This window comes from Natrix helvetica (assembly GCF_964273705.1).
Source record: "Natrix helvetica genome assembly, chromosome: Z".
NCBI classification, from domain to species: domain Eukaryota; kingdom Metazoa; phylum Chordata; class Lepidosauria; order Squamata; family Natricidae; genus Natrix; species Natrix helvetica.
The window spans coordinates 73813817-73841533 of NC_138554.1; the positions used below are offsets into that span (position 1 = coordinate 73813817).

The window sequence follows — 27717 nt, forward strand, 5'->3', positions numbered from 1 at the left end:
TCTGGTAGTTCTATAATAAAGTTAAAAGATGATTAATCTGTTAGAGAGTATTGAAAAAAGATTACGCCGTTCTGAAAAAGATGGAAGTATCTGAAAGAAACACAAGGATAAATTCACCAGAACTTTGTTTTTTAATATATCCAATAGTGGTTTTGAAGTAGTGATGAAGCTAGATAAAGTCTCTTTTCTTCCATCAAAGCAGTCAAGTTCACTATCTCTTTCAATTCTATTAATTCTAATAAAAGAAAAGCCTCTTGACTTCACTTTACATTCAGTTTAAGAATTCACTAAGTTAAAATATATATCTGATTCCAATAAGCCTTAGCTTTCTTACACGTCCACCAAGTTATAAAAAGTACCTTCAGATTGTTTACATTTCCAACATACTATATATTTTACACATCTTTATACATTTATGATAATTTATCAGGTTATATGCCAACAGTATATTGTCCTATAAAAATTCTCTTCATTATAGTTTAATATATATTTCAGTAATTTACTTCATACCCTCTCCCATTGATTAAGAATCAGGTTGTAATCTGTGTTTTTCGTTTCAGACAGTCATTAACATGTTCATCCTCCATCTTCCATATTTTCAGCAGTAATGTATAACTTCTTGGCAATCACATGCTCAATATTACTGTTTAAATCCAACTCAAAATCAGTTTTCTCATTGGTAAAAAAATTATTCTTATCCAGTTAAACCTTTTTGTTAACTGAGCATAGACAAGTATGGTATGATTATAATATTGATAATATATATTATCAAAATGATTTTGTTAGGCATGCCATTTGTTTGGAATAAAGGGTTAGGGTTCATTGAGTGGAGGCTTGGACTAGAAGACCCCCAAGGTCCCTTCCAACTCTGTTATTCCATGTTCTAGGTTGGGGAAATAGCAAGCTCTGCCGAGCTGCGTGAAGTTTGGCTTCTCTCTGCCATAGCATTCAACACTAAGTATTGCAGCAGAGAGAATCCCAACTTTTTTCTCTCCCTCCATTCACAGCGGAGCTTCTGCAGCCTTTCCCCCCACATGTTGCCCAATTATGGGTCCAGCCTGTTCTGCTCTGCAGTGTTCGGGTGGGGGGGTCCATTATTTGAGGGGAGAATTTGGTTGCAAAAATGCCAAGGGGTGGGCAACCTTGGAGGGCCTGTTCATCATTCCCCTTTTCCCCTCAGCCCTGCAAAACCAGAAATCTCCCCCCGCCACTCCAAGCAGCAACTGAGATTGTGCAGCGGGGAGGAAGGGGGGTAGGAGAAGATAATTGGACAAGAGAAGCTGAAAATCAGGAAAGATGGAGCGAATCCCAATTTTGCAACAAGAGGAGTTTCTGCAAAAGGGAGGGAATGGGGGCACCTGCAGCTTCCAGAGGCCTTTTAGCCATAATTGCCATCAGAACAGATACTGAGGGGGCAAGGAGGCAGGCACCCCGAAGAAGTTCATACGAAGCTCCCCCAGCTGCAAAGCGCGGCATGAGGAGCAGAAGCCCCCGAACCCAGCGGTGCAATGCAATCCCAGCAGCAGCAGTGCCCAACTGCTGGGGATCGGGGTGGGGACGGACAGGGCAGCGGGTGTTGCATGCGAGGGCCCCGCAGCAGGCCCAATCCCAGGCATCTGGCTGCTGCTGCTGCTGGAGCTGCATTGCACCGCTGGGTTCGGGGGCTTCAGCCTCTCGTGCTGCGCTTTGCAGCCGGGTGCTGGCTGCCTTGGAGCAGCATGCCGCCCTGATTAATCTGGCTTTTGGCACCCTCTGCAGACCGCTCTGTGTGGAGTCGAGTTGGTGGCAAGCAGTGATGTGGAGACTGAGGGAAGGGGGGCCAGGTAGCAACCTTGTTCCCTGCTTGTCGGCCAGAAAAAGAAGCTGCCTGTGAGGGAGCCCACAGAACAAAATAAGGGTGCTCTGGGGATCCCCCCCCTAAAACAGCAAAAAGCTCCGGCCTAGTGCACATCCCCCCTCAAAACATTTTCCCACCGCTTCGGTGGGCATGGGTTGGGGGGGGGTCATGTGCCTGAGTGCGCATGAGTGACATCAAGTTGGCTATGCCCACTCAGTCACATGCCCCCATGAAGACACGTCCACCGAACCAGTGGTAAAAAATTTTGAAACCCACCCCTGAAACAGAGATGACATTAAACAAAACTATTTAATGCAATAGGGTTTTTTTTCCTGGAAACTGAAAGTAAATGCCAGAAACCAGTGAAATAAATGCTTAAAATCTTGATTATTTGGTCAAGGGATAATGCAAACAGCCATAAATGCAAACCAGTTGCTAAGTATCCAAAACACAATCATGTGACCATAGGGGAGAGCAATCATGAGAACTCAAAATCAGATCATAAGTGCCTTTTGGGAACACAGGGGTCTGTTATAATTTTGATCAGTTGTTAAACAAGGGCTCTCTGTATTATGTATACTTCAATCTATATTGCATTCTGTCAAACCATAGTATCTATCAAGTAATAAAAGCTGATAAAATTTCAGCTTCTGATGATTTTATAAATGTGTGGGTGGGGGTAGGTGTATAATATATTGATGATTATATAAAAGTGCTCTGCCATTGCCTTTCCTGGATTTTTAATTTTTTTATAATTTAATATATTTAATGGAGTATAGGGGCCATTTAATAAATAACATCTCTTGGCTAACTTGGATGAAGGGCAAGGGGGTAATCTGGAAAAAAAATCAATAGACTCTAATGGTCATCATTTAAAACAAAAAGTGTATTTATTCTTTTATTTAATTTATATTTAGCCAGTGAGACCGGCAGTGATTTCCACCCAATGTTCTTCACACATGACAGATCATTTGAAGAGTTCTTCTGTATTTGCATCCAGTTGTTGAACAAGACATGGAAAGAAATGAGAGCAACTTCTGAAGACTTCAATAAGGCAAGCTTTATTGGGAATGTACAATTCTGATCAATACAATCATTTTCTCTATTTAAGTAATTGATATATAAGCCGTTATTTCATTAGGAATAGGAATGTTTTATTAGGAAAGCTCATTTCCTAAATTTATATTTAATTTGAATTTGTATATGTCAGGACTCATAAATCAACTGCTATTGATAGAGATAGCAGATCCCAGTCTCCTCCTTCAAGCCGCTGAAGCGGTGAAACCATTCAAAGTTTTTGTAGACCTCTGAAAACAAGCTATATATTAAAAATGTGCTGCGTCAGTATTCCATGAAAACATTGCTTAGCTTCCGCAGTTCCCTAGTTCATGGAACAATAATACCATCTACTATTTGGATGTTCTTAATCCAGGAACTGAATGTATGGTTAACTTCAGATGTTGGAAGTTAGCCATATATATATATATATATATATATGCTTGGGATATATATGCCAGAAACTTCTGCCATTTTTCCTAAAAAAACAAAAACAATGACAACAAATATATACTTGCAAGTAAATTACAACCTGAAAGCACTTTAAAAAGAAATATGATACTTTACTACTACTTTCAATGAATATTGAGAAAACTATAATGTGCTTTTTTACTGGTTTAAATTGGCTTGTTTCTTTTTATTTTTTTTCCTGAAAATAAAAAGCTACTGTACAAATGTGGACAATTAATCTTTTGCTACTATTTTAAGTAAAAATTTGAAAGAAATTTGAGAAAAATTGGTTTGAGTTTTCTATGCCGGAAATGCTGGTTTTAAAATGTTTTCTTCATATAATAATTTTATTGAAATTACCGTATTTTGGGGGTATAAGTCTCATGTTTTTCTCTCAAAAAAGAGGCTGAAAATCTGGGTGCAGCTTATACACTGAATACAGCAATTTTTTGCCTCCTGAAAGCCCGCTCCCTTCACCAAAATGGCCGTGCATAGCCTTTAGGAAGCTTATAGAGTGCTTCTGGAGGCTGGCGAGGGCAGAAATGAGCGAAAAACAGGCCATTCCCCCCGCTCCAGCCCCCAGGAGCACTCTATAAGTCTCCTAAAGCTATGCATGCCCTTTTTTGGGGGGAAAAATCAGGCCCATTTTTGCCAAATACAGAGCCATGCTGTATTCAGTGTATAAGCCTCTTTTTTGAGAGAAGAAGGTATACTCCAAAAAATACGGTAACCTCATTACCTTTTTCTAGATTTTAAAGTTTTGCAATCACACAATTACAATTTTCAGCAGTTTCTTTCTGGAAAACCCCCCATTTGGATGTTAAGGATTCATTTAACAACCACTAGATTTGCTTAATGATCACTCAAAAAAACACACCATAGAATCGGGTACGGTCAGGTGATGACCTACCTAATGACTACCATGATTTAATGACCATAATTCCAATGCAGAACTACCTGTAATGTCATCAAGAATAATACCTGCCTTTTAGCCTGTTTTTCTCCACACATGGAACAATTAAATCACCTGTTTCTACATTTATTTCAGTTATTTTTTCTTCTCATTTTAGAGTATAAATTGAATATAAATTGAATATACTACAAGCAATAAAAATGGTTCCCTGCTGGTTTATGTACAATTTGCCACAGTTATTTTGCAAAAACATATTAGTGAATAATAATATTAATAATTATTAGTAATAAATTATTTATTTATGTATAAACATGTTTTAGTTATTTCTTTATCCTTTCGAAGTAAAGTATAATGAATTTTTGGCACGTAATGAAACATACTATTTCTTTTATTTAGAATACAGAATGATAATAAAATGTGCTATAACTATCTTTTAGATCTTGAAAAAAAATCAAGTAAATTTTGGAATTAAATGCTTTGGTTATTCAGATCATATCCATAGTATGTATGTACTCTATTTTCCCTAGTTGTTCTTTTTTTGCTTTGTTTTCTGTTAGAGAGGGATCATTGCAAATTCACTATAATGAAATGAAAATATCTAATGTCTGAAGCAGATGATATTCTAAATTATCAATATATGATATATAAAATTTACTTTGGTAATTATGCAGTGATTCCTGTACCTTTTAAACTCTTTATTGTCATAAAGATGTGCAGCTGTTGGTTATAGTTACATCAATGAGCATCGGTATTTAATGGAATAGAATGACTACATATTTAAAGATACATTCATTCATTCTCTCTGTGTCTTGCAAATATACACACATATGCTCATGGTTGCATATATTTCCCATATTTTATGTTTTAGATGTCATTGCAGATAAACTCTCAATGAGATAAGCACTTGGGAGGAATAGAAGGGAAATGAGATTGTATTTGCTTATGAGCTTGGCAGCAGATGTTCTACACAAATCCAGCTCCCTGCATCCAGTCAGTTTCCATGGTGATGGAATCAGTAATTGTTGAGCTCAGACACTCTCCCTCCTCTTCTCTATATAAGTAGAAACTGGGAATGCATCTGAACTCTCCCATGACAATTCCTCAGCCCTAAAAATATAGCAGAATGGCCAATGGGGGTGAGGGTGAGGGTGTGCGGAAAAAAGTGGCTGTGTAATCTCTCCACCCGCTCCGGAAGATCTTAGGATCTAAGGCTATCCTCCTAGGAAATATGGCAGCTAAGGATGCTAAATAAATAGGCAGGAGTTTCCCTGAGAAAAGGCAGGGTCAATGATTGGCTGCTTTTTGCTAGGTGCTTGCCAATTGGAGAACAACTAGCCTTCAGCACTCTAAACATAAGCAAAGCTACATGCTCATTCTTTTTTACTTCAACTATACACCAAAGGTGTGCCAAGAAGCTCTGTTTTCACATGGCTGGCTGAAAACAGATCTCATTAGAAAGCTTCACTGGAGGCTATCTGTCGTTCAGGATTACTCTTCCTTCTGCAAAAAAGCATTAAGTCATTCTTCTGCTGGGGTACCAAAGGAAAATTGGCTGTTGTGAGTGATGGAGCCACAGGATTTCTGTAAGTAAATACCATGGAGTTTTAATCCTGTTATTTTCATTTTGGGAAGAAATTAGAGTAACACTAACTTGACAAACTGCTAAAAGCTTTTTTTTTAACCTAGCAGGTTTTATTTAATTATTCTGATGTATAATTAATTATTAGCTGTCAGCATTGTCTGCTTCAGATTTGGAAGAATACGTAGTGAAAAAATCTTCAATTTGTTTTAAAATAATTTTATTAGTCCTAATATTTGATACATTTTTAAAAATATTATTTCATTCAAAGCTTTCTAATAATTAGAGCATGCTTTTTCCCCAGTAGCACTGAACAAAGTTAATTCAGATAACAAACCAAATAAATTATGTGCTGGGTACTGTTGTTGTTGTTATTTTCAGCACATTGAATTATATGTCTATTCTGTTTTAATTTAAAAAGAGGATTTTGTATTCCAAAATATGTTTTAATACAAATTTATTCCTATGAGATATAACAATCTATCTATTTTGGACAAGTGAGCAGAGAAATTCACGAATTCTTTCTTTTCTGTGAAAAAGAAACTCTAATTTTATTTACTCTGCTTAGTCAGCTTACATTGCAGTTCCATGCATGTAAATTTAATGTGAGTAACTTGTAGACAACTGTTAATATTTGCAATATATCTCCAGTTTCCTTTTTCCACATCTGTCTATCTCAATCTTCCAATATGTGGCTTCTAGTAAGAATTAAAACAACAATATCATTTGATGAAGTCATTGTTCATTATGTTTTATATAATTATATCTCATTTTTCCCTCCCAAACATTAAAACATTTTAAGAAAGTAAGTTGATACAATCTATATTTTTCAAATATCTCTGTTGAGGTTTGGGTTCCAAACTTCTAATCTTAATGCATTTTTGCTCCAAGAATTTCCCATATGTTTTTGAAGGTACATTATAAGAAGGACTCTGTTCTTAAATGTGAATAATCAAATTAAGCCTTTGATCAAAATGTGATGTCCAGAGGCCATGAAAGAGAAGTTGTACAATAGAACTGAACATTATGAATATTTCCAAATGGATTCTGGAAGGACCTGATAGAACTTCTGTTCAGAATTTATTTGGCTATCAGTTGATTGGATCCAGGCTCATGATTTGAAGAGACCTTCTGAAAATAATGGGGCAAATATGTCTTAAATAATTTAAACGCTATCGGTTTCATTGCTTAATTCTCTTCATGGCCAAATTTGAAGTCAGTGTAATGGATGCTAAGTCTATATGTCCATACTAATTGTCACTTATAATGAGAAATCATTGTTTCAGAATTTAAGGTAATCCAATTCTGGTACAAACAAAGTAAAATGTTAGCCTTGAAATGAGACATAAATTGGTCAACACAATAACTTATTCTCCTTTGTCAGTGCTAAAGTTCTGCCACAGATAACATTCCATGTAAAAGCTGAAAGCAATAGCTTTTTCTCCTAGAAAAAAAATCAAATGAAAAGCATTATGGCTTAAAGCAGCCACTTATCTTTTGCTAATACTTCAGGGATGAGGTTAAAATATAAATCTGTCAGCTTCAGTGATTATTAATATCCAAAGACTGCTTGCTAGGATTCTTTAGTTTCCTATAACCTTGTTTGACAGGATTTGTTTACTAGTCTCTGTGCATTAATGGCTGAACAGCGAGGGATTGAGAGGGCAGGCTTTTTAATTGCTAAGCTTTGGGTCATGGATTGTGACTGTCTTGTTGGTATATAGCCACAGTAATGGCTGAATTAGAAAAATCAGCCCTGCTGTTAAAGCTCCCTGTGAATTCATTTCAGGCTTGAATGTGAATAAGAGTTTTTATTTGCTGTCAGCCTAGGCTGTTGTGTATTATGCCAGCTTCACAAAGAATTGGTTTCTGCATCATCATCCTGAAGAATTTGGGCAGGGTGATACACTATTCCAATACTGAAAGTCAGTCAGAAGCTATTGAGATATATCCTATAGGCAACATCAAAATGCATTTCATTGAAATGAATTGATATTGAAATTACTTAACATTATAGACTGACTCCATCTTTGGCTATCTACAAACAACATTGATATGAATGCTAGATTTCCTTGTCTTTTCTGAAACAAAATTAACATGCCTAGGAGAGGTGCAGCTTAGAGAACAAGATAGTACAGTGTGGGTTTATCTTAGCTTGTGATTTAAGGCACCTGGATGTATACTCTATGCACTCTTTGACTTTAATAATTTATATTTTTGGATACATGGTTGGTTGGTTGATTTGGATGGAAGTGGGTAATTGGATGGGTTTGATATGCTCTAAGTATATGCAAAGTTATAGGTTGGTTTTGTGGCTTGGCAATCATATTTAGTTTCTTTTAAAAACTTTTGATATAATAAATCGCAGCCTAATTAATTAATTCAAGGATATCAAGACATTTATGTTTTGCTCAACTAGCTTTTCAGATAGTATTATAAAAACCTGGGAGAGGGACAGGCTGTTTTAATAATGCAGGTTCTTTACATAAACTTTCTATGTATGAATTTAAGCTGTTTTTTTATAACAATGGAACATTACATTATTTTCTATCAAAAGCATGTAAGGAAATTTTACCAATCTTAAACACTTTTACTGTAGATATTTGTTATAAAAAACCAGATAATGTACTCAATTACCCAAATGAAGAACACAACAGAGTATGAATCCAAGATACAATTATCAATCTTACATACAATTGGTAATAGTAAAAGAAAATGATTCTAAGATACCAAATATATCACTTTTATTTCATGAATTTTGTTTAGATTATTTCTTATGGGCATTTTAATCAAGAATAATCATGTTCTATTTTATTCCATTATGTTTTTTCATGATCATATATTGTCTGTATATTTTTATAACTTAGCTTCAGTGTTCCTTTATCTGAGGATCAAAAGCTGCACTAAAATAATTTTATCGTGCACAGGATATAATTTATATTACCCCATGTATATATTCCTGGAAGACAGGATATAAATGGAACGCATTACAGTGCAGAAATAGGTGAGGGAGAATCCTGTAAAATTTCAACTTGTGGTACAGGGAATATTGATAGTAAATGAAGATATAGTAAATATGTAGATGGGAGCTGATTCTAGAGTTTAAACTACCATGTAGAAGTTTAAAATGGTCTAAATGTCGAGTAATTTAGACATTCTCATTCATTGTCTTTCTTGTAAGATGTTTGTGTTCTTTACCTAAATCTCAGAAGACTTCAAATATTAAAAATAATTAAAAATAAAGTTACAATGATTACATTGACTAGAAAATGGTGAACATCACATACATTGAGCAAAATAGAAATAACATTAATTTCTTGTTAACATAAAGAAATTACTTGGAAAAAAATTCCTACATTATTTTTTAAAATATTAACCATTACAAGATATATTATCTCTATGCTTTAGTTCACTTGTTTGATTTCTCCCATGATTCATGGAAGTAAAAACTGATATCACTAAATGAAGCTGAACTATGTAAAAAGCAGAGAATCATAAACTTCCAATTAGGTTGACATTTATTTTTATTCTGATTTTTTCAGGGTTATTATTAAGAAAAATTTAGCCCTCTTCTGAAAATTTCTGAACAATAAGAACTGTCAGTTTTTACAGTTTTTACAATCCTACAATTGTTCCTGCATTTTCTTGAAATTCTTCTATATAGTATATGAAGCCGAATATTTTTTGGCTGTTACTTAAGAGTAGTCAAAGAGTTAGCTGCTGCTATTATAAGTAGAATGTCTTTGATTATAGAACTTTAGGAATACAATTTGGTCTGTTTTTTAACTTTGACAAATATCAATGTCAGAAATATTTTAGCATTATTAAAACAAGAGTGCAAAGCAACACAAGAATGCTAAACTGTATAATATCCTTGGACTGTTGGCTAAAAAATAAGCTGAATGTAATGGGAATTTCTGCTTTTTTATAGTCAACAAATTATCAAGTTTTTTTCAATTGTAATGGATCTTTCTGAACAGCAGATAGCCTTTTCTGTCAAAAGACTATTATGCCAAATTTCCTGTAAACATGATTATTGATTAAACCAAGCTTTCCATAATTTACTACATTTTTCTGGTAGTGGATTTATAGATTTGTACAAGTAAATAATGCTGCAAAATATGTCTTTTCACTTACACTTGAGGTCAGGAGAAAATCAAAAGTGCTGGGAGAAAATTGACTTGCTTACCTCATAAATATAGATGTAGTATCTCCATAGCAATAAGTAAACCTCTGTCCCATAGCAGCCTGTGAATTATTTTAGCATATAGTAAGTAAGTATAGGAATGCAGGAATGAGTTATGATCTTATCCTTAATGTTCTAATCTTCAATTGCCCTGTACATGTATAAGTATGCACAAATAGACACAGCCCATGCTGCTACAGCTTCACACATTGCTTCTAGAAACTGTAATAGATGAATATGTCCAAGTAATTTCAAGGATCTCATAATTTGGTGTTGGGATAAATGCTGATGGCTAGAGAACAAGCAAGGGCTTAACCACATATCCACTAACTCCACAAGTGGGCTGTTCTCAACTTCCCATTGTATCTTCTTCTGAACTTGGTGGAATTGCTTGCTCTCTCCTCCCCTCCACCTTCACCACCTACTTCCTGAGCCATGAGTGCATGCAAGCACCCTTACCCAGGACAAGTATAATGACACTAGTGGCAACAATCATTGCCATGGGACACCACCTATCCATCCCATTCACCATCCATCCACTTCTATTAAATATCCTCTCCCCACTATCCTATTCACTATCCTCTCACTTCCTGCCCCTAAACAGGCACTATCTGAACAAAACATAGGACACTTTGGAATTAGACACATATTTCAGTTTCTAGATGGCAGAAACTAAGAGAGATGAAATGTTAAAAAAAGCTAAGCAGGACAATTGAAGCACCAACAACTTGTCTCAGATATAGAGGGCAAAAATCCTGAGAAGTCATGGAGCTCAGGTCAAAAAACCAATCCATTGGACTCAATTTCACTTGTACTGCCCCGGCTCCCTCCAGGTGCACTTCACATAACATTTCTCAAAATACTCTGCTGAGTTCCAGAGAGTCTATCAGAATTTTGCTCTGCCAAGTTTGCTTTATTTCCAAATAAGGGGAAAAGGAAATATTCAAGTTTCATCTTCTCATAGCCACAAGTACCCAAGGATCAGGCCTGGGATCATCTAAATAGTTTATAAAACTGAAGGAGATTACCACTAAAGCAGTTTCTGTGAAAGTATTTGATAATGTAATTTGGAAATTTATAATATTACAATTAGAGATTATGAAATTTAGAGATAAATTTACAGAAATGATAGAAAAACTATACAATACTCAAATAGCCAAAGTTCTTATGAATGGAGACCTAACGGATAAGATTGAAATAAAGAAGGGAGTTAGACAGGGATGTCCTCTCTCCCCCTTGTTGTTTATATTAACTTTGGAAATATTGTTAAATGAAATCAGAAAAGATCAGGAAATAAAAGGGTAAAAATCAAAAATGAAGAATACAAGACCCAAGCCTACGCTGATGACCTAGTATTTATACTGAAAGCCCCATTGGAATCTGGCCCCAAATTAATTCAAAAATTAGAAGAATTTGGGGAGGTGGCAGGAGTAAAAATTAACAAAACTAAAAATATGACAAAAAAACAAGAGGAGGAATTAAATGCAAACAATTAAGAAAGTGAAATATTTGGGGATTTGGGTGTCGGCAAAGTGCTCTACAATCAAAGAGGGCAACTATAATAAATTAATGATGCAAATAAAGAAAGATATAGAAAGTTGGAAGAATATACAGCTATTACTAATGGGATGTGTTGCCACATGGGATGTTTTGAATATTTTTCCAATAATTTTATTTCTGTTACAAGCAGCACCAATTAACCCCAGCAAAACATTCTTCCAAGAATTAAACAAACTAACATCCAGATTTATATGGCAAGGGTGAAAAGTGAGGATTAAACTAAACCTAATGCAAGACAACAAGGAGAGGGAAGGTCTAGCACTATTGGATTGGGAGTTATACTCACAAGCGACAACACTAACATGGCTGAGGGATTGGATGGAATTAAAAAACAAAAGAATCTTGACTTTAGAAGGCCATGATTTGCAAGTTGGATGTCGTACATTCATATGGGATGGTAAAAACAAAATCCATAAATACTTTCAAAAGCATTTAATTAGAAGTGTGTTACTCCAAAATTGGCACAATTTTTAAAAAAAAATCATTACACGGAAATTCCAAATTGGCTATCCCTGACAGAAATGACAAAACATCCAAATTTTACAGATATAAACAAATTGATAAGATACAAAGATTTAATAAATGGTCAGGGAAATCTGAAAACAATCCAAGAACTGGCAGAACAAGGCATGAAAGTAGACTAGCTAACCTACTTGCAAATTAAATCTAGATACAACAATGATATCAAAACATATGAAATCCAAATAGAACAACATGAATTAGACAAAATAATCCAAAGTACAGAAAAAAATGATAGGGAGAGTATATAAATTTCTTCTGAAATATAAAATGGAAGAAGTAGTAGTAAAGGAGCAGATGGTAAGATGGGCACAGAACTTTGGGTACAATATCGAATTGGAAAAATGAGAAAAATTTTGGGGGACAAATTTAAAAATGACTAGTCAGTGGCATACAAGGGGAGCCAGTATAAAATGTTTTACAGATGGCACCTACCCCCTGCAAGGTTAGCAAAAATATCACCAATGATATTGCCAAAATGTTGGAAATGTGAAACATATTATCACACATGGTGGACATACAAGGCGGCCAAAAAATATTGGAAAAAGATTAAAAATTGGTTGGAATCAATAACAGGAGACCAAATTGATTGGAAACCAGTGGCATTTCTATTAGAAATAATAACGACTAAATATAAAAAAGAGACTTTATATTTAATTTTACACATAATCATTAGGATTATGTTATCACTAGGCTAGGATTGCTTTCGCTCAGAAATGGAAAAACAAATCAACACCAATGAAGATGAAATAATAAAAAAGATTTTGGACTGCTGAGATGGACAAGTTAACAAAAGAAATTCATGGAAGGGAAGAGACAGAATATTATCTGATATGGGGGAAATGGTACAGGTAGTTGGAGGAAAGAAACAAAGATTAATGATAAGAACCTAAGAAAGATAAAAATTACAAGCTAAGGATAAATGTCATTCATACCACACAGTCACAGACACACACAGACACAGACACACACACACACACACACACACACACACACACTTAAGAGGAACAAAGCTTATCAGAGGTAAACAGCCAAAAAAGTAGATAGATAAGTAAAAGATAATGAAAAAAGAGGGTTAAAAATTGTGAAATTTAAGTGAAACATATTAGGAGGGAAAACATTGTAAAGAAGAATGTACCGATTTAAAACTGCTATAAGAAGGAACATGAAGTTCCAGTGTGTTGTATAAATGTAGACTACATGTATGTCTTTGTATTTGTATGTCTAAATTTTTTTTTTTTAAAAAAAGCAGTTTCTGTGGCCTGGCTATTTGACATTCAACTTCTGAATCCACATTCCTACACAGTCTTCCATATTTGGCTCCCATCTAAACTATTATCTATTTAACATAATATTTATAATTTATTGGGAAAAAAACAGCAAAGGAAAATATGGACAAGCTGAAAAAATAGATGATGTGGACTCAAAGTGGACATGCAACAATGAAAGAATAGATGTTTCTATGTAAAGTGACAGACCTCCAGGAAAAAAAACTAGCTTTGAAAGAAACCAGATAGGCTTGACTCAAGAACTTATAGAATAGGACTCAAGACCAACTTTTTCTAGGTAGTTATTTGCTACACAAAAAAGTCTGGGTAGAGAGTCAATTTGATGAAATGATTAAGGGATCAGGCTAGAAGGCAAGAGACTATGACTTCTAGTCATTCTTTAGGCATGAAAACTTTCTGGGTGGCTTTGTGTTACCCTTTCAGTTCCAGGAAACAGGCAATGGTAAAATATTTCTGAAATCTTGCCAGAATGGATACTGATTTGAAGGCATTAAAGAAAAAGTCTGGGTGGGCTAGTATTTTCTGTGCTTTGAAAAAAATATTTACACACCTAGAAGAGATAATTTTGTTTTCTTCTTCACAATTAAACCCCACTTCTGGGGAAAATTCAAAAGAAGAATACGTTGTAGTGAACTCCATTATTTAACTGAAGGGTAAGGAGGAAATCATTTCTGATCAGGGATTTGACTGACTGGTTTTCATAAATTTATCCTACTAGAAGGGATTACCATATTTTTCGGAGTATAAGACGCACCTTTTTTCCTCAAAAAAGAGGCTTAAAATCTGGGTGCGTCTTACACACCAAATACAGCATTTTCTGCCTCCCGAAACCCCACCCCCTTCACCAAAATGGCCGTGCATACCTTGTAGGAGACTTTCAAAGAGCTCCTGGGGGCTGGGGAGGGCAGAAATGAGCAAAAAACGGGCCCATGAGCAATCTATAAGCTTCATAATGCCCTTTTTTGTCAAAAAACGGGCCCATTTTTGCAAAAAGAGGCCATTTTTTGCTCATTTGGAGGGCCCCACCCCCACACTCTACAAGCCTCCTAAGGGCTATTCATGCCCTCTATTTTTGAAAAAGAACGGGCCCGTTTTCACAAAAAACGGGCCATTTTGGGGAAGTTTGCAGAGTGCAATTTTTTTTTATTTGCCTCTTCAAAACCTTGGTGCGTCTTATACTCTGGTGCATCTTATACTCCGAAAAAATACAGCATATTCTATAGTTTAGTTTTGGATGATCTCAGCTAAACTCTGCAAGCTTTCATTGCTAGAGATACCAGTTACAACGTTCCAAATGCCATTGATAGAAAACCAATTCCTGTGGAAACTATTATGATTTTATTTATCTATGTGTAGTGTTAATCTGCCAAGCATCTTAGCAGAAACTATTTTTAGTTAGAGATCACTGAGAGGTTGGCCTTTTTAATATTTAAGAGAATGAAATAACAATTCTGATTAAATACTCAATGCAGTTTCCTCTGAGATGAGAAAGTGATTCCTACACATCTGGAATTAGACACTGCAGAGTTCCACTTGAAGAAATTATTATTATTTCTGGGGAGGCTACATATGTATCAGCTTTGTTTCTGGAATCAGCTTTCAGGATTTAATGAAGATAGAGTTGATTAACAAGTGTAGACATGTATATGCATTTAGGGCCATGATGGCAAACTTATGGCAAGTGTGACACAGGTGGCATGTGGAGCCCTTCCTGTGGGTACGCAAGCTGTCGCTCAACCCCATGCCCCACTGTGCATGCATCCTCACCTCCCACTGGCCAGCTGATTTTTGGAGTCTCTGCCACACATGTGGCAGACGCATACGCAGCGGGGCATGGGGTCGCGCATGCATGGGCAGAAGAATCGTGCGCCATGGGCAGGTGGGTCATGTACGCATGCACTAGGGGGGAGGCAGGGGTGGGGGGAATGCAGGAGTGCAGTCCCCCCGTGGTCTGTTTTTGGTCCCAGGAGGCTTCAGGGAGGCCTGCTAGGCCCAAAATGGGGCACAGGGGGTCGCATGCATGTGTGGGGGAGTGCGGGGGTACATACAAGTACAGGGGAAGCATGGGTAGATTGTGCATGCATTAACAGGGGGCCAAGCACATTGCATTATGGGTGTGGGCACACAAGGAGAAAAAGGTTAGCCAACTCTGATTTAGGAGATATAAGTAATAGGAGTTTTTCTCAGCAGTGGAGCTTTTATTAAGGGACCATTGTATCACAGAGTTCCTTCTCTTAGTATTTTTGGCTATATTGATCAGCTGAGTGAGGTTACCCAGATGTTTGGGAGAATGATTTGTAACTGAGAGCTTATGACCACAATCTGCAAATTTGTAATAAATGATCTGAAAGAATTAAATATTAATAAATACATGGCAGATAAATTTATTGTTCCTCCTAACACTATTGGTAATATCCACAATAGCATCTGCAGTATATGTCTTCATATTACAAAGTAAGAGACATCAATAAAGCTATGGTTTTGTTCTGGAAAAGAGTCCTGATAGTCCCTTGGACTGCACAAAGATCATACCATTCAATCCTAAAGAAAATCAATTCTGATTGTTCTTTGAAAGGACAGTTACTGAAATTGATGCTCAAATATTTTGGCCAACAAATAAGAAGAGAGGACTCGGGGGGACGGGACCTAATGTTGGGAAAGATTGAAAACAAAGAGAAGGGACAGCAAAGGATGAGATGGTTAGATAGTGACATCGACTCAATGAACATGAATGTGGCCATATTCAGGGAAACTGAGGAACAGAGAGGCCTGGTGTGCTTTAGTTCATGAGATCACGAGGAGGTGGATATGACGTCACGACTTAATATTATTGGTAATATTCATAATAGCTTCTGTAGTATTTGTCTTGGCCTTTTACATAATAAGCAACAAAATAATGGCATACTTACAGATTAACAGAGTTGGAAGGGACCTCGTAGGTCATCTAGTCCAATCCTCGCCCAAACAGGAGACCCTACACCATTTCTGACAAATGGCAGTCCAATCTCTTCAATTCAATTCAATTTATTAGCGCTTACACAAGCTCCCACAACTTCTGAAGGCAAGCTGTTCCATTGGTTGGTTGTTCTCATTGTCAGAAAATGTCTCCTTATTTCTCCTTATTTCCTTGAGAGATTATCAAGGAGACACTCTCCTTGATCAGTTTCTATCCATGATTCCTTGTCTGACCTTCAAGTGCCTTGGGAAATAGCTTGACCCCTTCCTCTATGTGGAAGCCTCTCAAATATTGGAACACTGCTATAATGTCTTTCTCTTCACTAAACTAGCCATGCCCAATTCCTGTAACCATTCTTCATATGTTTTGGTCTCCAGTCCCCTAATCATCCTGGCTGCTCTTCTCTGCACTTTTTCTAGAGTTTCAACATCTTTTTTATAGTTTGGTGACCAAAACTGGATGCAGTATTCTAGGTGTGGTCTTATTAAGGCTTTATAGAGTGGTATTAGTACATCACTTGATCTTGATTGTATCCCTCTGTTAATGCAATTTAGGATTTCATTGGCTTTTTTGCTGCCGCCGCACACTACTAGCTCATATTTAACTATTTGTCCACAATGACTCTACGGTCGCTCTCACAATTACTGCTATTAAGCCTGGTTTCACCCAGTCTATATATGTACTTTTGGTTTTTCTTGTCTAAGTGTAAGACTTTACTTTTCTCTACATTGAATTTCATTTTGTTAGCTATTTAATGAACTTGTCTCTGTAGCAATTATTGAAAATAAAATATATCACTTTATTTATTTATCAGCCATCTCACACAAGGTAACTCTCTCATTTTAGTTTTCTAGCTGTCATCTATCCTTTGATTTGTCCTTTTTATGCTAAATCAGCTTTTTTTAAAAAAAATGTGTACTGTGATAGAATGTGCATCTGGAGAAGGGAAGAGCATCACGATTTCCAAGGGAGGAAGCAATACATTTCAATGAGAGGCCCAAAACAAGAGATTGTAAAGTTCTGGGGTGTATGTGTGTGGATGACTCTTGAAAACCTGGCATTTGAAAAGGAATATTTTATTGAAAAGGAGTGTAAGCAAATCAACATCAAAAGCAGGCTCTGGGACCCTTGGGCTATACAATTCATGATGAAGAGACTTGGAAACCCCTTCCAATGCGGATTCCCACCAATCCACAGATGTGAAGATGTTTTTGTACCAGCCTCTCTAAGACAAAGATAAGCAGGAATTCTCAAGGATCATGTTCCTGAGTTTCAAACCACATGGCTTCCCCCCCTCTTTTTGCATCCTCCAAGAGGTGAGAATTTTCTGGACCTCTGAGGCATCAGGCAACGGTTATAAATTGGGCAAAAGTTCATTTAAACATGCAGGGCAATACATCAAATCCAAACCCCTCTCTTCCTCCACCGAAGAATGGCAGATACACAGGTCTGATATATTGCCCTTCTCAGAAAAATGGAAAGTCTACCTGGAAAGATGAAACATAGAATAATTACAATTTAGGATGGTTTTTGAGGGTATTTCAAATGAAATTTCCTTAACAGTGTGAGAGATTTTACATGTTTTTTCGCTACCCACTTGTTCTGAGAGGGTAATAGGTGTTTCCATGCCACTAAATATTGCGTGGAGCCGTGGTGAGTGCAAGAGTCCATGATAGCTTTAACTTCAAAATGTTGTTCTCCTTCCACCGTAATGGGGGTTGGGGATGTAGGCAAAGGGGGCCTGACCTTCAAAGTGATTTCCAGCTTGAGTAGACTGCAGTGAAACTGGATGAACCTGCCTAAATGTCTTAGGAAGGAGGAGTTCTACCATTATTAATGATTCTGGTGATGGGGAATGGGCCAATGAATTTTGGTCCCAGTTTTTAGACAGTTGTAAGGACTGTAGAAACTTTGTGGATAGATATATGGGGTCCCCCACTTTGAATGGCTTGGGTTTACAGTGCTTCTTGTCAGCGTGAACTTTAAAAGCTGCTCTAGCTTCTTGTAGAGCTAGTCTGACCACTGGCCAAGTGGATTGTAGATTGTTTATCCACTCCTTAAGGGAGCGGATGTCAGGTTCCTTAGCTGGTAGCTCTGGCATGGGGTTGAAGTCTTGTCCTGTGGCAACCTGAAATGGGGTGAAGCCAGTGCTGCTGTGTACAGAGTTGTTGTAAGCTACTTCAGCAAAAGGTAACAGGTCAGTCCAGTTGTCCTGTTGGTAGTTAATAAAACATCTTAAATATTGTTCCAATACTCCATTGATCCTTTCACCCTGCCATTTGTCATAGGATGATGCAAAGAGGACAGCCCCTGGGTGCAGCCTAACAGGTTTAAGAAAGCCCACCAAAATTTGGAGGTGAATTGGACACCCCTGTCTGAGATAATCCGTTGGGGAGCTCCATGGAGGCGATAAATGTGGACTAAAAACATTTTTGGCAGTACCTTGGCTGTGGGGTATGAGTATGAAATGGACCTGTTTTGAAAAGAGGTTCGTTACAATCCAAATAACTATGTTTCTCATGCTTTCAGGCAGCTCCACTGTAAAATCCATAGAAATCTCTCTCCAGGGTGCTGAAGGTTCTACTACCATTTGTAAAAGTCCTGGGGATTTTCCTTGTCACCTTTTTACAGCTGCTCAGGTGGGGCAGCTAGCAACGTAGCTCTCAATGTCTTTCTTAAGGGATGGCCACCAGAATTGTCTTTTGATGAGGTGTAGAGTTTTCACAAATCCAAAATGTCCAGCTATCCTAGAGTTGTGGCATCACTTTTTGTTTTTTACCCAGGCTAAGTCGTCTTTGAGCAAACAAATGTTTTTGTGTGCTTGGAACCAGTCATCCTTAAGTAGAACCTCCTTAAATTTGGAGACCATAGCATTATCAGCAAATGGCTTTTTTCAGGTAATTACATTAGCGACTAATTGGGGTGTTTGGAAGATAGGTTTAATAATTTCAGTCTTTTTGCTGTTGGATTGGGATTTTCTGGACAGGACCTCAGCTAAGAAGTTTTTCCCTCCTGGGAGATATTTGAGGGTGAATTTAAACTGTTCAAAGTATTGTGTTCAATGTATTTGTTTGGGAGAGAGCTTTCATGGGGTCTTCAGAGCTTCTAGATTTTTATGATCAGTCCTGACTTCGAAGGGGATTTTGTTCCCTTCTAAGAATTGTTTCCATGTGAGGAGGGCCCATCGTACTGCATAAGCTTCTTTCTCCCATATAGCCCATCTTTGCTTGGTTTCTGTCAATTTTTTGGGTGTGTATGCAGACAGTTGCAATTGTCCCTGTTCATTGTTTTGCAGTAGAACTGCTTCTACTGCCACGCGACTCACATCTACTTGGATGACAAATGGTTGTTCTGGATCTGGATGTTTTAGGATTGGTTTGGGTGAGAATAGTAGTTTTATAAATGCCACTTGGCATTCCATGGTCCAGTTAAGGACTGGCCTTGATTTCGGTCCCCCCCCCCGCCCCCCACTTTGTCTTTAGCAAATTCGTAATGGGGGGAGTGATTCTTGCAAAGGCTGGAATGAATTGATGGTAAAAGTTAGCAAACCCCAGGAAATTTTGTAGTTGTTTATGGGTTTGGGGTGGCTCCTAATCGATGATGGCTTTTACTTTTTGTGGATCTATCTCTATCCCTTTGTGGAATATTCTGTATCCCAGGTAGTCAATTCTTTCTTGGTGAAACTCATATTTAGAGAGTTTTGCACAGTGTTTAGCGGCTTGGAGTGTAGAGAGAACTGCTCAGACTAGTTTTATGTTATCTGCTTTTGTTTCGGTGTAAATGAGAATGTCATCAAGATAAACCAGGACCTCTGTTCTGGTCTAAGCATAGGATCGCTCTTCTCAAACAGATGAAACTCCACACAAACAGAGAAATCAATCAGATTACATTTATTCTTCAGGCATTCTCTAAAACAATAACTCATGGTCACTGAAGGGATTCTTCTGAGGCACACATCATAATCTGATCCCATTATACATAGGTGAAAAAAGATAATTTCCTCCCCATTCTAGAGAGCTGCTCCCATGGTTAGAATTCATAAAATCCTGGTTGCTCAGCACGTAGGCAGTATGCCTGGCAGCTAATCAGAAATCCTACCCAGTAGCCAGTTCAAAATGCAGACGTGACAACGTGATATAAAATTACATTTCCCAGAAGACACTCCCTTAAGGGGGACAGTTCTTAATTCCTAAACTAACTATTTACTTAACCAGCAGACTCCCCACCTGGAATTATAAATTATAAATTTCTACTATTCACTAACTAATTAACTAAGATGAACAAAGGCATATCATCAAACAATGTGACAATGATGTAGACATAAGGCATGCATAGCTTGAGATTCAATCTTCAAGTTTGGTCTTCCTTAGCAGCAGTACCAGGTTGGTAACTGGCCTGGCATAAAGCTTCTTGGTGAAAGTCTGTGCGTCATGGCATGACTCGTGGCTTCACGATCTTAACTTCAACTTGGTGAACTAGTCCATCAGAGCTGGGTAGAACTTGGTGCACAAGTCTCATGGGCCATGAATTCCGATGTGCATCTTTGTCTTTTAACAAGACAAGATCTCCTTCGAGGTTAGGTTCGTTGATCTTCCATTTAGGGCGATCCTGTAGGGTAGACAAGTATTCTTGCTTTCAGTGCTTCCAGAAACTGTTGACAAGCAGTTATATTTGTCTCCATTGTTGTTTATATATGTCTTTGGGAACAAAGTTCCCTGATGGTCCTGGCTAGTCACCTGTCTTCCGGGTTAGCAAAGCTTCCGGGGTGAGGATAGTTAGATTCTCAGGATCCAAGGAAACTGAAACCAAAGGTTGATCATTGATGATAGCTGCCACTTCTGCCATGAGGGTGGTAAGGACCTCATGCATTAGCGTGGGCTTCTTTGTCAACATGGAATCCAGGATTTTATTAGCTATGCTAATCTTACATTATCTTGCTCCTCTCATATGAGATGCATGGGGAGGATTAAATGTCCATACACAATTTTTGGCCTTTATGTAGTTATCAATTGCTAAATCGAGATGAGTGCTCTCATCAATTTGTAGTTCCTTGCAGGCTCCTACAGAGTTCATTCTGCAGTCAGATCTGAATACCTTGACTGGGCCTCTGTAGACTTGGAATCTTCTTAGAGCATTGATAAATCAGGAGGTGTCCATGGAATCGATGACTTCAATGTGGACAGCTCGAATGCTAAGGAATGTGAAGAGAATGGCCCAATGTTCGCTGTTAGTTTGACCGCCTTTGGTCCGACGGATAGTCATGGACCAAGGGTGAAAGACATCTAAGCCTATCTTGGTGGATAGTGGTCCAGGACTAAGGCAGTTGGATGGCAAGTCAGCCATCAGCTGGTGTTGTGTCAGACCCCATTATTTGAGGCAATGCAGGCACCTGTGTATTACAGTAGCGATGAGCCTCTTGGCTCCCACAATCCAGAGTCCACAGCTCTAATAGGTCCTTCTGTGAAGTGCCAGCCTTGATGGTGGACCGTTTTGTTGTGTGTTGGACCAGCAGGTTTGTCACATTTTGATGGGTCGGAAGGATGACAGGGTGTTTGATACTTGAGGCTATTTCAGCCTTATCTAGATGCCCCCCCTACTTGAAGTACGTCATGGCTGTCAAAGAACGGATTCAGCTTCAGAAGTGGACTAGATCTTGGGATAGGCTTCTTGGCTTTTAGGCACTCAAATTCTACTGGGTATGCATCTTGTTGCACGCTTTGTAGAATTCCTCTCTCTGCTTGGGGACAGCTGTCTGAGAAGCTTGTTTCACGATGTAGGAAACAGACAATCACTTCTATGCCCGATACCAGAGATGTCCATCTGGAGACGCATTCGAAACACGGTGGTTCTAGGGGATGGTTAAGGAGCAGTTTTTCTGTCTCCTTGACCATTGATAAGCAGGTGGCCTGGATGGTCATTTTCTTGCCCTGTCTGGACAATTTAATGGGTATCTCAAGTCGAATATTGGCATCTTGATTTGGGTCTAGAAGCTCATGTTGTTCTGATCTCTGACATCAGAGTGTCTGGGCAAGTCAGAAACTTGGGGCCTTTTAGCCAAGTTGATTCTGCCAACTGGAATGCAGGGATAGAGCACTTGGCATGATCTGCTGGATTCTGATATGTTAGCACATACTGCTCAGGACTTGAGAATCTTCTGATCCTTTCCACTCTATTGCTCATGTAGACATAGAAGTCCCAACACAAACCAACTGTGTTGGATAAGAGGGGTGTCGGTGCCAAAATCTAGGTTCTGTAGTCCCTTGACATGGTCTGAAGGCTTCTAGCACTTCTTCACTGTTGGGAGCGAGGTTGGCCATTGCTAGCATCTGGTGTGTTCTTTTTAATAAATCTATGGCTTCTGCTTGGGTGGGTACAAATTTTAGTACCAACGTAGAAATCCAATTTCACAAAGCATCTGGCATCTGTACTGTATTTGGTTTCGCCCACATGAGCGGTCTGTTGCAGGCCATAGTTGGCGATTGCAGGGGAAGAACCATTCCTGAAGATGTGCACTTGCATTCTCTATTCCAATATCTGTTGGTTGTGCTGTTCGTCGCTGAACCACAGGAAATGTAGATAGTTGCGATGATCTTCCCTAATGAGGAATGAGTAAAACATCTGTTGGATGTCAGCCATGACAGCTGTGGCTTCCTTTCTGAAGTGGATGAGCACAACGAACAGACTGTTGGTGAGATCAGACCCTGTGAGAAGGACTTTATTTAAAGAGAGAGGTCTTGGAACTTCACACTGGCATCGAAGAGCACTCGTATCTGATCTGACTTTTGTGGATGGTACAGGCCAAAGAATGGCAGGTACCAAGCATTCTTCATTTTTCTCCAGGGGTGGGGCAAACTTGGTGTGACCATTCTGGATCATCTTGTTTATGAACTCTACTAGATGAGCTTTCATTTCGGGCTTCCTGTTCAGGATTCTCCTCAGATTGATGATGTGAGATAGAGCTTGCTCATGGTTGTTTGGCAGGTGCTGCCTGGGTATTGCGGAAGGGTAATGGGGCTACCCAGCTCCTGGTGTCATTCCACTGGGAACTGGGTAGCCCCACTACCCTTATTCATGAGCTGCAGAAATTCTTTGTCCTCTTTTGACAAGGCCAAGTCATTGTCATCTTTGCTGGTCTGGAACACTGTCGCTCCTAAAACATTGTTAATTGTTGAAACATGAAGTATTCTTGGCACAGTCTCAAATGGGATGCTCTCCCATTACTGGAGAATGGAGGTCATGAAGACATTCACCTGGGTTGGGGCATGCAACCATTCGACACAAACTATTCCTGAGATGACCCATCCGGGTTCTGTCTTGCCAGCTATTGGGGAGTCTATTGGGCCTCTGACCATTCAATGGTAATCGAAAACATCAGGTGCATCTACTCCCAACAAGAGCAGGATTTTGGCTTCAGGAGCTAGGGCAGGAAAGTGATGTCCCTTGTGCCTCAGATGAGGTATGGTGCTTGTTACCTCTGGTGTTGAAATCTGACTGCGAGCATCTGGTAAGGCATCCCATTCTAGCAAAGGTGGCAGTGGGAACCGTGAACTCCCATCTAATGATTCTATACAGAGTACAGTGACTTTCCTCCTGGCCATGTGCTGGGGCCCAGTGCCCGTCGGTATCTTGAAGTGTGTTTCCTCACTTGGGATGTCGAAGGGACCGAAGAGCACTGACCTAGCTAATGAGTGATTGCTTTGCATATCCACTATTACATACATCTTCACAGCTTCTTCTGGGCGTCCAGTGGGGTAGACTTTAGCTAAGCAGATTTGGTGGCATGAGTGAGGGGATGTTAAGGATCATTGTATAGCTCCGTTTTGTAGTCAACAATTTTATTTTTAATAGTTCTGTGGCAAAAATGGCTGGTTCTCCCCCTGCTACTGTACCATCTGTAGTTGGCAGAAAGTAATGGGGGTTTTCATTTTTCTTAGGTGAATTCCCAATTTGCCAGGGTTGGACTAATTAGGCATTGGGTGTACCCCAAGTCCAGTAATGCTGCTACTTTCTCCCATTTCCTTTGGCTGGGGATAAAAAGTCTTAGAGTGGTTCGATTGGGTTGCTTACCAGTAGGTCATCTTCTGGATCACTTTTGGACTGGCTCGAGTCTTATTGGGGTGCCAGAGTTCTTTCCTCTGGGTTTGGGGGGGAATGAAACTCCATGGCCTCCTGGCTTCTCAGTGCAGTTTCTTTTCCTGGGTGTGGGGGTGGGGGTGGCAGGTTTCCTCCCAACTGGCAATCAGGTTTTCTGGTGGGGGATTTCAAATGGCACTTTGCTGTGTGGTGCCCCTCCTTCCCACACTTGAAACAACCTGATGACCTTTGGGGATTGAATGGTTTCCACCACCCATGGGGTGGGGATCTTCTCCAGGCTCTGCCGATGTGGTACTGGTTTTGGGTCATGTCAATCTCTGCCTCCTCTGCCACCAGGTACCATTCACGCAGGCGGTTAGGGCCCCCGGGCCAGGCAGTGTACAGGTCGTTGTTGAGCACCTCTTTGAACCAGCAGACTAGAATATCTTCTGGCCAGTTGACTCAGCCAGCCAGGTCATGGAATTCCTTGGTGTATTCAGCAACAGGGTGATGGCCCTGCTTTATGACTCTAATACGGTCACGGACTTTGCGATCGGCGAGGGGTTTGTTGAAGCGGTGGCTCAGGGCTGTCGTGAATCGATCGAAGTCCTGCAGCTCTGAAGCATCACTGCTGTAGAGAGTCACCATCCATCTGGCAGCTGCCCCTTCTAGGGCTAGGGTGACGACTCACACTCATGCTTCCTGGGTTGGAAAATTGTGTTCATATTCTTGCATATAGGTGAGGGCTGAACTCGGAAAACCTCCAGTTTCTGGGAATCTCTGTCCAATTTTACCTCCAAAGGGGGGATCTTTCCTCTCCAGCCATGGGCCCCTGAGTTGGCTGGAAAACATTGCCTGGGCTGGACCGGCAGGAGGCTAGATCCCTGGTGCAGCTGCTGCTCCCCCAGCTTAGTTGGCTGCTTAGTCATAGCTGGATCAGGGGTGACTACTTGGGGTCCTTCGATTGCTGGATTGCCCACTCTCCTCCATTGGCATCCCAGTTCACTTTGGACATTGAGGTTTTGCAGGGCTTCCATCATGAGGCAGTTGATGTGCTGCTTCAAACAATCATCCATTAGTGGTTCCCCAATCTGTTCCTCCTGATCGGAAAGTGCTTCCAGTTCCTTTTTCCACCCGGGTTTATAGCTGCCATGGGTGGGGGTCAACCCCCTGATTCTTCTGTCCCAATTGTCCCTATTTACTATGCCGATAGACCACCGGGGTTTCGTGGAACTTTCAAGCACAGCTTCAATGTCTTCTATGGGACATATGGAGCAGGTATTGGATTGGGTAGTTATCGGGCTTTTCCCCAGTACTCGTCTTTCTCTTGATAGTGAATAAATTTGGAAGAAAAAAATTTCCTCTCTGGATTGACCACTATTGCAGAGCTCGCTTTATGTAAGGATCTGCTGCACCCTTCCCCCTTCAAAAAAGTGTAGACTCTTGAAAACCTGGTATTTCAAAAGGAATCTTTTATTGAAAAGGAGTGAAAGCAAATCAACATTGAAAGCAGGCTCTGGGACTCTCAGGCTGTACAATCCATGATAAAGAGACACAGATAAGCAGCAATTCTCAAGGATCATGTTCCAGAGTTTCAACCACATGGCTCCTGCCCCCCTTTGCATCCTCCAAGAGGTGATGATTTTCTGGACCTCTGCGGGACCAGCAAACTGTTATAAATGCGGCCGCGCGGGCAATCATGGGGAGAACGAGGTTCTCCCATATAACACCTCTCCTGCGCGAGCTGCACTGGCTCCCTGTGGTCTACCGGGTGCGCTTCAAGGTGTTAGTTACCATCTTCAAAGCGCTCCATGGCACAGGACCTAGCTATCTGCGGGATCGCATTCTGCCCCATACATCCCTGCGACCAATTCGCTCTCACAGAGAGGGACTCCTCCGGGTGCCGTCCACCAGGCAGTGTCAGTGGGCGGCGCCCAGGAATAGGGCCTTCTCTGTGATGGGCCCAGCCCTTTGGAATGACCTCCCCCCAGATATCAGGACGACCGATCTCCGCTCCTTCCGCACGAAACTCAAGACCCACCTGTTCCAACTAGCCGGCCTGGCTTAACTAGAACCTTCTAACCTCCCTGGCAACTTTAATATTTTAATATTTTATATGTAAATTTTGGGGTTTTTAACTGTTTTAATTGTTTTAATTTATTGTTATTTATTTGAACCTAGTGGCTTCCATTTGTATTTGACTGTTAAATATTGGTGTTACCTCCTCCATGCCACACTTGTATTTTGATTTAATTGTACGTCACCCCGAGTCCCTTTGCGGAGAGGGGGCGACTGATAAATCGAAATAAATAATAAATAAATAAATAAATAAATAAATAAATAAATAAATAAATAAATAAATAAATAAATCAGGCAAAAGTTCATTTAAACATGCAGGACAAGACATAGAAAGGAGAAAGAAAAAATGCATCAAATCCCCCCCCCCCTGTCCACCAAAGAATGGCAAATATACGGATCTGACAGTATATCTATTAAGTTAGAAAGTTACAGTTTTAATTTGTGTAAGCAAATAATGAATTGGACTCAATTGGATTTCATTGTATCATCCCTGGGCTTGCACCTCACATGTATACATTAAATTAAGGGATTTCCAAGATGTATGCATTTATAATACCAACCCAAATTAACGTTTCAAATATCTTCATGCATGACATAGGACTATAAAATTTAGAGCCAAATTAGAATCACTACTTTTCTCCCTATAAATAGCATCACCCTCAGAATGTTCTGTCTTGTACTTCTTTGCAGAGTTCATAGCAATAGGAAAAATAAAAATACTTACATGAAATTGTTATAATTTTGACTATAGGATAATGTTTTAAAAGATCAGTAATAATAGATAATACCATCACCCTTGTAGCTATTCAATCATATAAATTATGACTCCATAATAAATCAACATTGTTTAGGTTGGCTAAGGTGTGTTATAAAATTTAAAAATAGGAAGTCTGAAATAATATTTTATCAATATTGTTTATAAAGTCTTTAAGTTTGTATTTCATATGCTTGAATGAATAATGATAAAAGATTAAATGAACTGAAAATAATACAGGTTTTGTTATTGTTTTATTTTGTTTATAAATGTTATTGTCTGTCCATCTTACCATAAGTAACTTTGGGTGGCTTACAGACATAAAAATATATCACAGTACAGTAGAAAAGTGTTAGGGAGTTTTGCAAAAATATTGTAAATTCAAAAGAGTATCAATTCCAATACTTTCCCACTTGCACAAAGTCAGGAATTTTGTAGGATTAGAGTCAGGTGTAATCAATTATAC

At 39.0% G+C, this 27717-nt stretch overlaps 1 protein-coding gene across 6 annotated transcripts in view; it reads left to right on the forward strand.

The window, feature by feature from the left end:
* ELMO1 (engulfment and cell motility 1) overlaps window positions 1–27717 on the forward strand; it is a 481433-nt gene that overhangs the window by 367515 nt on the left and 86201 nt on the right. For 5 of the 6 annotated variants that reach the window (XM_081932593.1, XM_081932592.1, XM_081932596.1 and 2 more), the window contains one exon: window positions 2755–2891. In XM_081932593.1, the coding sequence (XP_081788719.1) occupies window positions 2755–2891 (137 nt within the window). Of the gene's footprint in view, window positions 1–2754; window positions 2892–5364; window positions 5840–27717 lie in introns of those variants that run through there. The other variant, XM_081932597.1, reaches the window with a different exon arrangement.